Below are 16170 nucleotides of genomic sequence, written 5' to 3' on the forward strand. Positions count from 1 at the left end.
CTGTGAGGATCTGAAATGTCCAGGGCCAGGTGGCTCCTGATTTTTGATCACGAGCACTAGCGTTTCCATCTGGTGGCAGTGTGTAAAAAGTGCACACAGAGTCCTATGAGGCTGTGACTCTTGCCTACCCCTTCCAGGCAGCAGTTACTGAGAAGCTCCTAGTCTGTGGACTCTCTTTATTATTTCACTTGACCGTCTCCAACATGCTGCCCGTGGAGTACAACATCGACGAGCACTTCCAGGCCACCGCATCGTGGCCAGCCAAAGCCACCTACCTGTATGTCTCTCTTTTGGCTGCCAGACCTAAGTACTACTTTGCATGGACCTTAGGTAAGTAGCCTGTAGACTTGCTTCCATGCTGAAGTAAATCTCGTAGATCTCAGGCAGTGTCCTGGGTCTTTGTTTGTTTGTTTGGTTGGTTGGTTGGTTTGGTTTGGATTTTTTTCTGTGACTATGCCTTATTGTACCTGCTGGCCTCAAACTACTGAGTGCAAGCAATCCCCTTGCTTCAGCCTTGCTCTAGTAGCTGAACTCACAAGCATCCCACTGCTTCCAGCTCAAGAGTGCCCTCTTGAGGATGTATAGTTAAGGACCAAGTAGAACGGTCGGTCATTTTTGCCTAAGAAACAAACCCCCGAAGTTCATGAGCAAGGCCCATTTTGCTATAAGATGAAAGTCAATGGGCAGCTGAGCTCATAGCAGATACTTCTCTATTATTAGCGTTAGCCTGTTGTGTGGTAGATTCTGCAAGCTTGATTGAATACTGACATGCATGGCATAGTCTTCCGGGTACCTATACTTTAGCATGGTTTCATTACACTTATTATTATGACACCATTAGATTTGGTTTATTGACCAGAACTTTACCAGTAAAGTGTGCAAAATCACATCAGTTCATGAACGGGTCTGTGACACCCGCCAGGTGGAACAAGTATTAGAGAACAGAGTGCTGTGCCTTTAAGACTGAAGAGGCTTGGAAGGGCCTGGGCCAAGCAGTGTGCTGGGGACTGAATGGAAAAGAGGGGTCGGGGGAGGAGAGAATCCTCCCTCGAGCCCTCCCCTGTACCGTTGCACAAGCCTCAGGAGGCTCCAGATGATGATGTCATGAACTTTATCCGTGCGGTGTTCAGCAGCTCCATGTCATCGCCGCAGGAATCTTCTGGAATGTAGCAATGAACTCCTAAAGCTCCTGTCCCCACGGAGGAGGGTGGATTGGAGCCTGGTTTGTATGTCATTGGCCCTACTCGCTATGTCACAAGCCTCTTTATTCTTAAGACTGCGCTCTGTTTACTATGTGATACTCAGTGAAGGTGTGGATACTACAAAGAGCACATCCCAGGAAGGCTGAGTAGTTGGGCCTGGCGTTTGGCTGCTGCCTTTATTTTATTACAGTGAAATGTAGGTTGGTACCAGAGTCCATATTTTCAGTCTTCCATGCAGAAACGATTCAGGAAAAGTGACTTTAGCCTGTTAATTCAATGGTAATAACAGATAATGTCACCTTGTGAGAATTTGTTTTGAGACAGGGTCTCCCTGTGCATCCTGGGTTGACCTCCATCTCCAGGTTCTTCCTGAGAAGTTTGCACTGTTATGCCTCGTCTGCTGTGGGTTTAAACTAATAATCCCTTAATACTGCTTTTGTTCTAGCCAAGTTTAAACACTAATACTAAGTGAGGTCCCTTAAGATCCACATTTGCCCATTTAAATACTCATCTAACCTGAGGGAAGCTCTGCTATTTATTCCAAACCAACTTTGTTGTTTTCTTGTTTTTGTTTTGTTTGTTTTTCGAGACAGGGTTTCTCTGTAACTTTGGATCCTGTCCTGGACCTAGCTCTTGTAGACCAGGCTGACCTCAAACTCACAGAGATCTGCCCACCCACCTGCCTGTGCCTCCCAAGTGCTGGGATTAAAGGCATATGCCACAACTACCCGGCCCAAAGTAACTTTGTATTTTTGTTTTTTTTAATTGTTGGTGTTGTAGTTGGTGGAATGCTCTTTGGGTAAAGGCACTTGTTACCTGCCTAATCACCTGTGTTCAGTCCCAGGGACCCATATGTTGGAAGGAGAGATCCAACTCCTGGAAACTGTTCTCTGACCTCCACACATGCACTGCGGTGTGTGAGCTCCTGCACACTTATACACACACACACACTAAACAAGAAAACAAATAAATATAAATTAGGTTTGACCCATTGGTTTAGTTAATCCACTAGCTGCAGGAATATGGGTTTTCTGTACCCATTTGGATTCTTTGGCAGCCTTGTGTGGGAGGAGTGGAGCTCCTTCTGTGTTATTAGCAGTTCTTTACTCCTGCTAACCTGCACATTACCATATTGATGGGCTCACTGTAATTTGCCCTTAAACCTGACAGAAGGGTAAAGCTCGATTGTTTACTCCCCCGTCCCCAAGTTGTAATTTTTTTGTTTAATCAAATGAGTAAACAATTTAAGAATAAACAATTTAAGGGTAGGGTCCGTGTCTATGAAAGTGTGTTGTTTTGCTGCATTTTGATGGGTTTCTGCTAGTTTGGTCAAGACCCAGATGGTATGAATTAGAAACACTTCCAGTTGGTTCGGAAGGACCCACTTGAGGCAGAAACTTGTATCTTGAACAGATTTGTAAGCAGAGACGCTGATGGAGTTAGCGTCACAACCAAAGGGTTGGAAAGTTCTGCAGACAGAATGGGTTCTGGGAGCCAAGAAGGAAAGAAACGAAGACGTTAGCTTCCTCCCCCCCCCCCCCCCCCGCCCGTGTATTTCTGTTTATAATAAAGGCCAAATTGAACGTGCTGAGTTTGGGGCAGCAGATTCCCAGCAGTGCCTTCTAGATGACTAAGCTCACGTCACCATGTTCTAGTGTGTACCCCAGACTTTAATTCCACCTATCTCCTCCTGGTTTATGCCTGGTGTTTTGCTAACTAACGAGCTGTCCTTAATAGGGTCATTGTGTGTGATAGTTTCTAACCTCTCTTAAAAATGAGGGTAAGTCAGGGCTGGAGAGAGGGTTCACTTGTTAAGAATGTTTGCTGCCAAGCGGTGGTGGTGTACACTTTTAATCCCAGCCCTTGGGAGGCAGAGGCAGGCGGCTCTCTGTGAGTTTAAGGCCAGCCTGCTCTACAGAGTGAGTTTCAGGACAGCCAGGACAATATAGAGAGACTTTGTCTCAAAAATAAAAACAAAAACAGCAATAGCAAACCGCATGCTACTCTTCCAGAGGACCTGAGTTTGCTTGCTTATACCTTTAACTTTGGCGCCAGGGCATCCAGTGTCCTCCCCTGGCCTCCATAGACACCCAAGTTCATGTAGCATGCACAAAGAGAGAAACACACACACACACACACATTTTAAAACTAGAATAAGCTGTGGACTATGATTGTATTTCACCAGGAAAGGGCTTGCCTAGAAGGTTCAAGACCCAGAGTTCAGTCTCTCCAATACTACTAAATCAAAAGCCTATTTCTACTGTTTGAGAGTAAGAAACTGTCCCTATCTCCTGGGAAAACAGTAGATGGGGGCGGAGCGATGGCTCAGCAGATCACAGCATTTGTTGCTCTTGTAGAGGAGCCGGGTTCACTTTCCAGCCCCAATGTGGTGGCTCACAAAATCTGCAACTCCAGTTCCAGGGGATCTCACACCCTCTCTGGCCTCCAAGGGCACCAGGCATGTACATGGTACATACAACATGCATACAGGCAAAACACCCAGACACATGAAAATAAAATACATCTTTAAAAACAAAACAAACATATGTGTGTGCATATCCATATATATACATCGCAGTAACATTTTAATTCTTTACTTTGTGACAGCTGACGCCATTAACAACGCTGCAGGCTTTGGGTTCAGAGGGTACGACAGGAACGGAGTGGCTCGTTGGGACTTAATTTCCAACTTGAGAATTCAGCAAATAGAGGTTAGTAAACACTTAAGGCACTAGTGATGTGACTGTTTAAAGGCCGCAGTTTGCTTTCCTCGGTTATGGTGCGCCGTCCCGAGAGTGGCTCTCGTGGTATTGACCACAGAAACACCCAGACTTTTTTTGGACTAGAATAAAGAGTTTATTTGGGCTTCCGGAAGGTTAGCGTCAATGATGATGGAGCAGGATGCAGAGCGCTCACATCTTGAACACAAGCACAGTGCGGAGAGTGAACTAGAAGTGGCGTGAGCTTTCAGACTCCTTCAGGCCACCTCCCGTGACATGCTTCCTCTAACAGGATACACCTCCTGAACCTCCCCAACAGCACCGTCAGCTGAGAGTCAAGCCTTCACATGCATGAGACTGTGGATTATTGCTTATTTCTGTTCAGAGATTCACAGCTGGGCAAGTGCCTGTCTAGTGCTCCGCATTAAGCTGGATGCTCCCACCTCCCCTTCAGCGCTGTAGAGGAGATGGAAAGGATGTCAAAGCCAAACGACAGGGAGGAGGATCATGAAATATTACCCCGATTTTCACCCCATATTTACTAATGGGGCACTCCCCCTCGGGGGGGGGGGATGCAGTGAATGAGACTGGTGACTGACGGGTCCTCAGTCAGTTGTAGGAAGTGCTCAGAAGCTGGCTCTGACTTGGAAGGTGCAGGCATAAGGTGTCTGAATCTGTAGTCCGTCCTAGGGAAAGGGGAGTGGGAGATGACCTGGTGAGCCCCTAGAGGAAGAGTAGGGTGAGAAAAGGCAAGCTTCCACCGGCAGCATGCGAAGGTACTGGAGATGCTAGAGACGCCGAAGCCTCGCCAAACACAACCTCAGAAGCTCCCAGCACTTACAGGACAGCTCACAGCCAGTTCTGACTCTAATCCCAGGGGATCTGGTGCCATCTTCTGCCATCCAGAAGCACTACATGCACACGGTGCACAGACGCGCAGGCAAAATGCACATAAAATAAAAAATAAATAAATACAAACAGGGGAGGTTGCTGAGGTAAGATGGAGGTTTTGGTATCTATTGATTCTTTAGCGTCATGCTGAGGGACTTCCCACCCCCCATAGAGACCATTAGTTTTCCATGTTTTCATGCTTAGATGTAAAACAGGTTTTTCCATACCTTGAGAACCAGGTGTTGTCCTCCTGGGGACATGAGCCGTCATCTTCTTGGGATTAAGTGGAATGAAGACAGAGAAGCATTGGTTCCCCAAGGGAGGATATAGTGACCACTGCTAAACGCCCCCAGATGTTAATGTAATGGGGGCTTAGGAGCAATTCCTCCCTGTTATGATTTCATTAACAATTGTGAAGGGAGGGGAGCACAAAGGGTAAGTGACACAGATCTCTGGAGCTGTAGCCCTCCGATGTACAGAGATTCAGAAACTTTCCTGGAAGATGTTACTGTATTAGAACAGTGTCGAGGAAGGAACCAATGCTGTGCCTTCGTTACCAAATGAGTTTTAGCTTTAATTTCGTAGAACACTAAAGCATTATTATGTAGACTTACAGCGTCATTATTTTGATGGCCAAAGGAAAAGGTCCCTTTGTTTTTCAGATGTCAACAAGTTTTAAGATGTTTCTCGACAATTGGAATATCCAGACAGCTCTTTGGCTCAAAAGGTATGTTCCTTAAAGAGTCACCTTTGGGCATGCTCCGGCATCAGGGACTTGGGGTTGAGCTTGCTGACTTGGCATTCTTCGTTGTCTGTGTGTTGAATGCCATTGTGGCCTTGGTTTTACCCAAGATATGCCATCAAATCAGAGCTGCTTAGGACTGAGTCACAAACATCCCTGTATTGGCGTCCCCTCATCCTGGTCCAGGCTCTGCAGATGTCTGCGGTAGCCAGTGTTCTCTGTAGCTACTGCTCTTGTGTATTAGAAACAAACACAGGCCTGTTGGTGGTGGCACACACCTTTAATCCCAGCACTTGGGAGGCAGAGGCAGGTGGATCTCTTGAGTACAAGGCCAGCCTGGTCGGTAGAGCTAGTTCAAGGAAACCTGGTCTCGAAAACCCAACAAAACAAAATTATATAACTTGCCCTGGATTTCTGGAACGGAATCAACAGCTCTTTATATGTTGGGCCTGGGACACACATGTGTAGGACCAAAAGACCCAGTCCCCACTCCATAGTCAGAACTCACAATATCCTTAAAATTATAGCTGGAGGCTGCAGAGGTGGCTCAGCAGTTAAGAGCTTTTGCTGCTCATGCAGAGGACCCGAGTTCAACTCTCACTACCCACAAGATGGTTTATATGTGTCTGTGTGTGTTTGTATGTGTATATATATATATGTATACACACACAGACACACGCCCACATATATATATACCAGTGAAAAGGAGGTAAGAACAAAGTTTCTGCCCGAAAGTGACTGAGCTAGTGCCCAGGAGGAATGCTGTTTGCTTTCCTGGCTCCCCTAACCGTGTCAGGTCAGAGAAGGACCCTGTGGGCTCTGTGGACTCAGCTCTGCTCACTCCTCTTGCCTCTCCATGATGTCTAGGGTGTGTTATGAACGAGCAACCTTCAGTCCGACAACCCAGACGTTCTTTCTCTCCGCCATTTGGCACGGGGTCTACCCAGGATACTATCTGACGTTCCTCACAGGAACGTTAATGACGTTAGCAGCGCGGGCTGTAAGTATATTTTGTTTTATAATTCAGTGAGTGGATCTTTGTTTCTTTGGCTGTGATCAGCGCCATCTGCCCAGGAAAAAAGTTAGACGTGTGACTGTCCATGGAAACAAGTGGTCACCACAAGCCTCCAGCTTCCTGTGTACCAGCAGAAGCTGTGCACCTAGCACGCAGGAAATGCTTAAAACGTGTCATATGGCTTATGACATTTTCCGAACGAGGGAGAAAACAAAGATGGCTAGAATGGGTAGGTCTGAGCCGGTTGGTGGCTACACACGCCTTTAGTCCCATCACTTGGGAGGCAGAGGCAGGTGGATCTCTGTGAGTCTGAGGCCAACCCAGTCTACAGACTGAGTTCCAGAACAGCCAAGGCTGTTGAGCAGTGGAACCCTGTCTTGAAAAACAGCAAACAAAAAACAAAACAAAAACCAACCAAACCAAAAAGAATGAGTAGGTCTGTTCCTCTCACCACTCCTAAAGATGGGGTAGGCTGTTCCCAGTGGGAGACACTGAGGATGTGTCACCACCCTGCAGAGTACTTGCTGGGGAAGAACCTGGAACGGTTTGGGGCAACAACTGAGATAGCTTCACACTATGAGAAAGAAAAGGAGGACAAATCAGTGTAAGTATTTGAAAGTTAACTAGAGGGAAGTAATGTGTCAAAAAGTATGTTTTAACAAGCTCATTCTAGTGCCTTGTGGGTAAAATGGCTTCCTCTAAGAAGCCAGCAGATGCTCATTTTGCTGTACCCGAGGGAGTAGCGGGAAAGAGTAGCACGGGGCTGAACACTCTGGTAGTCAATCCTAACTGGAGCATAGTGGGGGAAAGAATGTGTCTTAGGCATGGGGCACAACATTGGGAAAGTTCAAAAGCCGTGGTGTGTTTTGGAAATGACAGGTAAGTACCATTAAAGCAGAGAGTTCCGGGTAGGCGCAAGGAAGAAAGGAGGCAGGCTGTGGTATCTCCTCACCAGCCCAGAAGCTTGGACCTCTTCCACCCCTAGCATCAGGGAATCAGGGGAGGTGTGGTTTCTGTTTTGTTTTCTTGGGGTACTGAAGAGTGTACCTTGGGCCCCGCAATACAGAAAAGCACTGTAGCACTGGCCTACATCCCCAGCCAGCTAAGGTTTCGAACCCTGGTGAAATGCTGCAGCCATGCTGGAGGAGGTGGGCTCGGGAATAGGCAGAATGGGTAGAGAGAGCCAGGCAAGAGGCCTTAAGGCGAGGATTGTGTTAGAGCCCCCGAGAAGCGTACCCATTCACGACCTCAGTTCTGAGGATCCCATCTGGCTTTGTTTGTGACCAAGGCCATGCTTCACCCAAGGAGATGTTGTGACACCTGAGACATACAGAAGAAAAATATGAGGCATATGGTGGAAGTGGGAAATCTTGTTTGCTTAGGTTTATACATTTCAAAAGTGCAACATTGGACTGTTTTGAACTGTTTAGTGAGAAGTTGGGAACGTGGCTGGGTATGCTTGCCTAGAAGGCACAAGTCTCCAACCCCACAGCCAACAAACAAACAACAAACCTTTTTGAGAAGACCTTCCCAGGTTTCATCAGCGAGCCGTGTGTGTGGTCTCTGTTTCTTTGCCTGCTTTTCTGATGAGAATGGAGCACATAGATCCTTCTGGTCTTGCACACACTCAGAGGCTCATCAAGAGTACAGCTGCCTCGTTCACCTAGTGAGAGGAGAAACTGGAGACCCAGCGGAGGCACGCATGGTCTCTGATTTACCCAGCACTACTTAAAGAACTCTGTGTCCTTTGGTAACTCTCTTAGGAAGTTTCACTTTAAATAAGTTTACAGCCACAGAGCGCTCCTCCAGGCCCTCTGCACAACCCACCATTTGCTTGCTCTTCTCTACTAACCACACACACACACACACACACACTGCTGTTGTGCTGTTGTTGGGAGCGGCTTGCCCTGGCAGTAGTGGCAGTTTACACTCAGGCACCAGTGTGAGAGTGTTACTCTACAGGCCTGAAACAGCGGCTGTCACCCGCGTGTCCTCTGTAGTGTTTATCTAAAGGCGTAGCCAATGGTTTTTGTGTCTTTCTTTCCAGGTAAGAAATAACTTTAGACATTATTTCATCGAACCCCCTCAACTTAAGTTATTTTATGACATCGTAACGTGGGCAGCAACACAAATAACAATCAGTTACACGGTCGTGCCGTTTGTGCTTCTCTCTATAAAGCCATCGTTCACGTTTTACAGGTGAGTGTTACTGTTCAGCTGTCGGGAGGAGTAGCTGTGTTCCCAAAGAAGGTTCTGTACTAATTGAATCGAATACTAGAAATGGTCTTAGTCAGGGTTTCAACTGCTGTGACAAAACACCGTGACCAAAGAGCAAGCTGGGGAGAGAGGGTTCACTGCTCATAGTCGAAGGAAGCCAGTCAGGAACTCAAGCAGGAAAGAAATCTGGAGGCAGGAGCTGATGCAGAGGCCATGGAGGGATGCTGCTTACTGACTTGCTCCTCATGACTTTCTAAGCCTGCTTTCTTATAGCACCCAGGGCCAGCAGACTAAGGATAGCATCACCAACTGTGGACTGGGTCCTTCTCTCTCCCTCTCCTTCCCTTCCCCTACTGACCACTGCCTTCCCCTGTTGAGAGAAAATGACTTACGGCTGGATCCCATGAAGGCATTCCCTCAACTGAGGTTGCTTCCTCTCTGATGACTCTAGCTAGTGTCAAGTTGACACAAAACCAGCCAGTACAGAAATAGAAAGATAACATTACGGCCTCATTTCTGCCATTAAGTATCTTATCAATTACTTCGTAGTCCTAAACCAAGCAGTCCCAAGTTCCTTCATGGGGCAGCTCATCCCATTCAGCCCAAAAGTGGAAGAAAGTGTGGCTCCCTCAGTGGCACCGGCAGAAGAACCCACCCCATCTCAGGAAGACTCAGCTGTAGCCTAAGAGCCCAGCAAACGCTAGAAAAGGAATGGAGGGGCATGCTTTACCGATTGCTAATTAACACGGTTTTCCAGGGTTAGGAAAGTATTTGCCCCCTCCTCGCTCTTCTGCCCTTGGCTGGCGGCTGAGATCCTCTGTATTTCAGAAGTCACTGTCTGGAAGTCATGTTTTTCATTAATCTTTCATCTGTCCCTGCCCCACCAACCTCCACTTCTCCCGTGTTAATGATATCTTTGAAATTAGAAGCTTGATTCTCACCACGTCTTCATGTCTGTGGGATTCGTTGACTTAGCCCAAGAGTTTATGGTCAAAGGATTAAACGCAGACATTAGGATCAAGCTTGATAGTCAGTCACACAGGAGAGAAATAATTGTTAAAGTTCCATTTGAACTTTAGTCTCACAATGTGGGTAGGCTCTTGGTTGGATTGTCTGTCCCATTTTTTTTTTCTTCAGTCATTTTGAACTTTCAACTTTGGAAGCAGTTCAGGTCCCATCAGACTCAGAGTCGAGTTAGGGACCGATTTTCTAGTGGTTTCTAAGGTACCATCTGAATATTTGGACACTACTGTCACGTAGTTGTCTGTCACCCAGTGCTCAGTTGTTTCAGTCTTTGTAACTGAGGGACTGTGGGCTGAGCAGTGGCTGACAATGCTCTTGCCTGTGCAGTGTCCTCTGGTGACCCCACATGTCATTTTGTGGCTGCCTTCAGACTGATGCCCCCGTTAATAAATGCCTTTCTGTCTGCGTCCTGTGTAGCCTCATGACCCTTACAAAACACTGGACTCTGTCTAGGCCTGTACTCCCGAGCTGGGGCGGGGCTGGGGCGGGGCTGGGGCGGGGCTGGGGCGGGGCTGCAGCTATCCACACCCAGCCTACACTGTGGGAAAAGGGAAGGATAATGTAGTGGAAAACCCTGCTATGGGGGCCCTGCTGTTGGCAAAGGCGTGGCTGGTAAACTGTCTTTCCTTTCCTTTTAGCTCCTGGTATTACTGCCTGCACATCTGCAGTATCTTAGTGTTGCTCTTGCTGCCTGGGAAAAAATCTCAAAGAGGAAAGAGCACACAGGAAAATGTTCAGCTCTCACGGGTCAAAAAGTTTGACGAAAGAGAAAATTCTCTGGGACAGAACAGTTTTTCCACCACAAATAATGTTTGCAGTCAGAACCAAGACACTGCCTCTAGACACTCGTCACTAACGCAGTGACCGGGAGAGCGTGTGGTGGCTGTTTCCCGCCTGTGAACAGAAACCAGTCTTGACGCCTTTCCAGAGACTTACTGGGTGGAAATGGGACAGTCTCAAATGGGGGATTTTCTGTATACCAGATTGGAAATGGAATGAAATAACCCTTCCCATGCCATGTTCCTGTGGGTCACGCCTTATACAAAATCTTTCCACATTTCGATAGGGCACTCTGACCTCAGCCTCAAGGTCATACATGTGCCCTGTCGCTGAATGTACATTGCGTATCCCGTATCCCGAGGCCCTGAAGAGGTGGAAGAGTGGTCGCGTCAATCTGGACGATTGTAAGGTTACCTTTTCCCAAATGAATGTCTTGCCTTAAACCTTCTGTTCCCTAAGATGTTGTTCCCGGTTGGTGTTTTCAAGCATACTAGCGTGAGGAGATGATATCAATTATTTGATGTGGTATGCCACAAAGTGGAATTGAGGCAGAGTTTAAACCGAATATTTAAGATGGTGGGTACTTGAAAAATGCAATAAACATCTCAGTATTCCAAGGGGTTTCTTAAGGTAGCTCAGAGGACCGCACACATGGTAGGACTGTAAGCGGTTGGAGCTGGTAAATTACAGGTAGCTTATTTTGCTGGGAGCTTAATTACCTGGTGTCAGTTAGGGGGCCCTTTCAGGAGAACTTTCTTAAACATAATTAAAGGTTGGCAGTGTGATATTTTAGGCTTATTTTCTTAAGGAAAAAAAATAAGAAGAAGAGGGAAGATGAGGTAAGCAGGACCGAAGGAAGAAAGCACTGTGTGGCGTGTAGCCGCAGGCGGAGGCTTCCCCATTCCGTCTCCAAGATCAGTGACTGTGAGAGACACAAAAGTTTAATACCTTGATCATACTGTGGACTTCTGAAAAAATCTCTTGAGCATAAATTACATAGAATTAGAAGAGATTTTAAGAGTAACAGTGGTAGATTATTTGAAGTTTTTGAAAGAAATCTCTAGTAATTAAGGTTATTATCTGGTTCATTGGTGTCTTGTCCCTGTCATTTTCATTGCTATTTGGGAAAAATTTAGGGAAAAGAAAACTTAGTTGCTGAGTCTAAGTGACATTTTTTTTAAAAAAAATTAATAAATTAGTTTCTACATTCTTTAACTTCATGCATTAAAATTCTTCCGTTGAACTCTTGGTGCAGCAGCTGTGAGTAAGGGGTGGATTGGAAACCACAGAACCGAGCCATAGACTATAGGTTCCGCCTTGTGCAAAAGGCTGAGCTTTGGGACCAATATTTTTGTGAAATTTGTTTTGGTTTTTTTGCCTTACATTTTCAAATGAAATGCAAATTGTCAGTCTATGATGAGTTGGGTTTTGTTTTTTGTTTGTTTTTGTTTACTAATACACTTGTGAGTAAAGTTAAGGAGGGACCAGCAGTGGTGGTATAAAGTTTAAGATCACAGTGGTACAGAGAGAGACCAGTGTGGCATTCTAGGACTTTAGAGGTCTGTGCTGCAGACACTTTTGCTTTTCTGAAGGCAGGTCGTTTGCATCTGATTACAAGGGTCCTCCCCATCCTCTCCCAGGGAAAGGGCAGGTAAATACTTTTTTTATTTTTCCCATGTGCATGTCGAAATCAACCCAGCTGTAGAATTCTAGAGGAAAGAAAAGAGTGTTTATGGAAAGTATCCATCCCTGAATGTCTGCAATTTCACAAATACCTTGGAGAATCCAATCACTATTAGAGAAAGCTATCAGTCCCAGGGCTTATGAGACAACCCTAGGCATCTCCTAAGGGAAAGCTGGAGAGCCAGTGAAACTGCTGAAGGCTTGCTGGGTGGCTCTGGCCACTTACAGATAACCCCCATTTATTTATTTCTGTTACCTGAACACATTTTATTTCTAGCCCTATACTCTTGAGTTGCTGTTGCCTGTTTCCTCTCAAAGAATTTATAATCAAAGTATTATCATCCAAAATGCAAGACAATGATCATTGTTCTAGTTCCTGAACGATGCTACATGGTGCATCCGATTTGACTGAGTTCTTTTTTTTTTTTCATTCTTCTGCAGCTACCAATTACATTTATGAGATCATTTTTTTTGGATGGCTGTCTTCTAATTTGGAGAAATAATCACAATTATATAATCTAAAATAAAATACTGTTTTCAATTTTTCTCAAAAAATTATGTTTTATAAAATGAACATAATTTCATTTTATAGAATGTTCTATAAAATGAACATAATTTGGGGATGTTGTAAAGGTTATTTTGCTTCTACTTAGAAGGATTTAAATTAATGTTTGTGCTACTGTTAATTGTGAAGGAGGTCATTATAATATGTGCTTGCTGCATTTAGCCGGCAAAACAGGTTTCAGTGTGTGTTTATATTGTTTTTCCATCCCTAGAGTGTCATGAAGTCACTCTAGAGAGGGTCCGTCTACATTATATTTATACTTCTGTTTTATTCTATACTACTCAGGGAAAATAGAACAAGAATATTCTTCCCTCAGTTTCATTTTCTTGAAACAATAATTGTTATTTTGATGTGTCTCAGCTCCGCTGTTTTTAAAATAACGCATCTTACTTAGAGCTCAGAGTGACTGGGAAAGCTTGCTTAGCTTCTGGAATACCTGACGTTGGAGAGAAGGCTGGCTGGGCTTCAGAGGTGCCCAGTTGATATGTCTTAGCATGTTGGTCTCTACCATGGTGACACCCATGCAGGGTAATCCCACACATAACCACTTTTGAAGTCGCCATCTAGAAAGTGATGACGATTCCCTGTAAGTACTAATTGGACTGGCTGGTCCTTGCCCGGCCCGACCCTATCCCCATCCAGGTCCCACCAAAGCTCATCCCCAACTCCCCCACTCCTGAAGGGCAGGTTCACAAAGGGAGCTGATCACTGGCGGCTGCTTTTTATTACTGGAATTTAAGGTGCTTACTTTTAAAAGAATGGTTGTCTAGCAACAGGAAGAATGCCTTTTAATCCATTAACCCAGAATGTGTAGCAACATGCATTTCCCCTTTGCTTTCAATGGTTTCTGTTTCTGCTGGGTAAAATTGGAGAGGATTTATTCCATTAAATACTGCCCAGATATTGCTGATTTTACTGGACAGGATTACCAGCGTGTGTCTTCTTGACAATTATTTCATTCAAAGAACCTAGTTATTCTATATTTTAAATGACAGAAAGCAATTTTAAATTGCCATCAAAATAACCATAACGGTTTTACTTTTGAAGATTAGATTAAACATTTAGGACAAATGCTCTCCCTGTTTAAAACCTGTACCTCCCCAGTCTTCAAACCCTGAGCAGATCTGGACAGTTGTACTTCCCAGATGTTCATCAGCACCAGCTCACTGATCCTACGAGCTCTCTACAATGGCTGACACATTCCTGAGAGGGTGGACTGCGCGCCCACCGAGAGTCAGCTCAAATGCACAGTTATAAACCAGTATATTGAAGGGTTTTATATTCTGGCATGAATAGTCTACCCTGGCTGAAATTTCACACACCCAGTTGTACCTAGGTGCAGAATTCAAGCTTACACTGTGACTGTAGCCTTAGCTGCCCCAGGACCATGCGTACCTGTTCCACTCCACTAGTGACATCTGAGGACTAGCTGAGCGTTTCTACTCCTGCCTTGGATGCTAAATTTCTGCTTCCCACTGCCCTTGGAAGAGCGAGTTTGCATCAGAGAGGCTTCCGGATGCTGGAGGAAGAGATTTGCGTTGAAAACAAATCCACTCTGAAATTTGAGTTTGATGGATTAGGACGTAGCAGTTCTCGACAGTGACTTTACTGAAACACCGTGCAGTCAAATCTATTTATAGTGACTCTCCTTATTGAAAGACATTTAAAATGAAATTTTCCACGTCAATATTTTGTAGGAATGCTCTTATAATCGACGATTAAGCTGCTTTTTGAGGCTCTTGTTGTACAGAGGGTGCGGCCAGTTACATTTTAACTAGTAGGCTGCTCACTAATGTTTTGTATGTTTCCAGACAATAATTTATTTTAATAGGTTTTTAACACAATGCACACTCCAGGGAAGAAGTGAGAAGATGCTCCGTGGGTCTTTGGTGGGGAAACTTTCTCAAACAGAACCTAATGACACATTTATACGCCAGCTAATTTGTCTTGCCTTTAAAGCTGGCCGTAAACTCTCAGTGCCATTTTTATAAAGCAAGGGACAGCCTCTCTGTCCTATAAATAACATTTCAGAGATGTATGTCCAACCCCTGTCTGAAACCGATCCAGTGATACACAGCCACCTCTAGCTAGGTTTTCTTACAGTTTGCTACTGTAACTGACAATGGAATCTAATGTAAAGTCAGAAGTTACAGAACAAGGGAGGTAAATGACTCAACATTTCTCAGGCGCTTGCCTGGGATGGAAGAGTGACCGGCTGCTGCCTATTGCCCACTCTGAGCCTCTGCTTCCTACTGGCTCTGTTTTGGGTTAACTTCTTTGAGAGATTGATTTGTTATTGATCTTCTCTGTTCTTTCGTAGGGGGGAGGACACATGTAGAGTGTTGCTCAAGCTTTTAAAAAGATGTGTGTTCCCCCACTTTAAATGTCTTTGGTTCTGTATACACCCGTCCGTCAGTAAAGTCCATTCGCTGCTGACTTGGTCACATACAGACTCCTGTGCTGAATGAAAATACAGTCCTGTCTATCTTTTGTCATTTTTTTTTGTACGTGAAGGTGTCTCCACACCAGAAGGAACACCACAGGAGGCGATAGGAATGAAAGGGACACGGACTTCTGTGACGTGAAAGCCCCATCGTGATAAGGTGAAGGGGCCTGGCTCCAGATCCGCCTCGCCTTCCAGCTAGACGCTAGCAGATAGCAGAGTCCTCCTGACCTGAGTGGGGCCTCAGCTCCCACAGCCAGCATTCACAGGATTTCCCTTTGTCTTCCCTAGTGGAGAATATTGTGTGATGGTCTGTGCTTTTTTTTTTCACTCCAAAATATTTTTTTTAAAGAAGTGTTATTTTCCAGCCAGCTCACAAATCCGTTCTCATTGTACGGTGAACTGAAACCGTCACTGTGTCAGCTAGGCTGTGCTGTGACGGATCCTAGCCACGCTCGTCTGTCTGTGTCCTCAGAGCTGCCTGGGGGCCGATTGCTGGCATCTGAAGGTGTTTTTAACTTTCATGGTTTTTTTCTTATTGGTGTGTCTTTAAAACTGATTAAATAGTAGTTTAAAAGAACTTATGTATATGTTTGTTTATTTCAGAGTTTAAATCTAATCTATGGGAGGTGGCACAGTGCCTAACCCTGTGAGCAGACGCTTTTTGGTCATTGAGTCTTCTATTACTTATAAACATTATTTCAGTTGAGCGCGTGCCATGGTGCTTGTCTGGCTAGGGGACAACACGGAGTCCGTTCTCTCTTCCTTTCTGTGGGCTGTGGCCATCCATCTTAGGTCTTGAGGGTTCCCCTGAGTCGTCTTGCTGGCCCTCAAGTGTGAGGAACACTGCCTTACCTACTTCGGATGGCAGACACAGCCCTACATACGG

The 16170-nt window shown here is 45.4% G+C and overlaps 1 protein-coding gene across 2 annotated transcripts in view; it reads left to right on the plus strand.

The window, feature by feature from the left end:
* The window catches only part of Mboat2 (membrane bound glycerophospholipid O-acyltransferase 2), a 128623-nt gene extending 112762 nt beyond the window's left edge, over positions 1-15861 (plus strand). For both annotated transcript variants that reach the window (XM_075984084.1, XM_075984085.1), the window contains 6 exons: positions 138-330; positions 3810-3913; positions 5476-5540; positions 6423-6555; positions 8618-8769; positions 10449-15861. In XM_075984084.1, coding sequence (XP_075840199.1) covers positions 138-330; positions 3810-3913; positions 5476-5540; positions 6423-6555; positions 8618-8769; positions 10449-10674 — 873 coding nt within the window. In that variant the 3' untranslated portion in view covers positions 10675-15861. The remainder of the gene's footprint in view (positions 1-137; positions 331-3809; positions 3914-5475; positions 5541-6422; positions 6556-8617; positions 8770-10448) is intronic.
* The last annotated feature ends 309 nt before the right edge of the window (positions 15862-16170 follow it).

Source organism: Microtus pennsylvanicus, chromosome 8 (assembly GCF_037038515.1).
Source record: "Microtus pennsylvanicus isolate mMicPen1 chromosome 8, mMicPen1.hap1, whole genome shotgun sequence".
Classification (NCBI taxonomy): Eukaryota; Metazoa; Chordata; class Mammalia; order Rodentia; family Cricetidae; genus Microtus; species Microtus pennsylvanicus.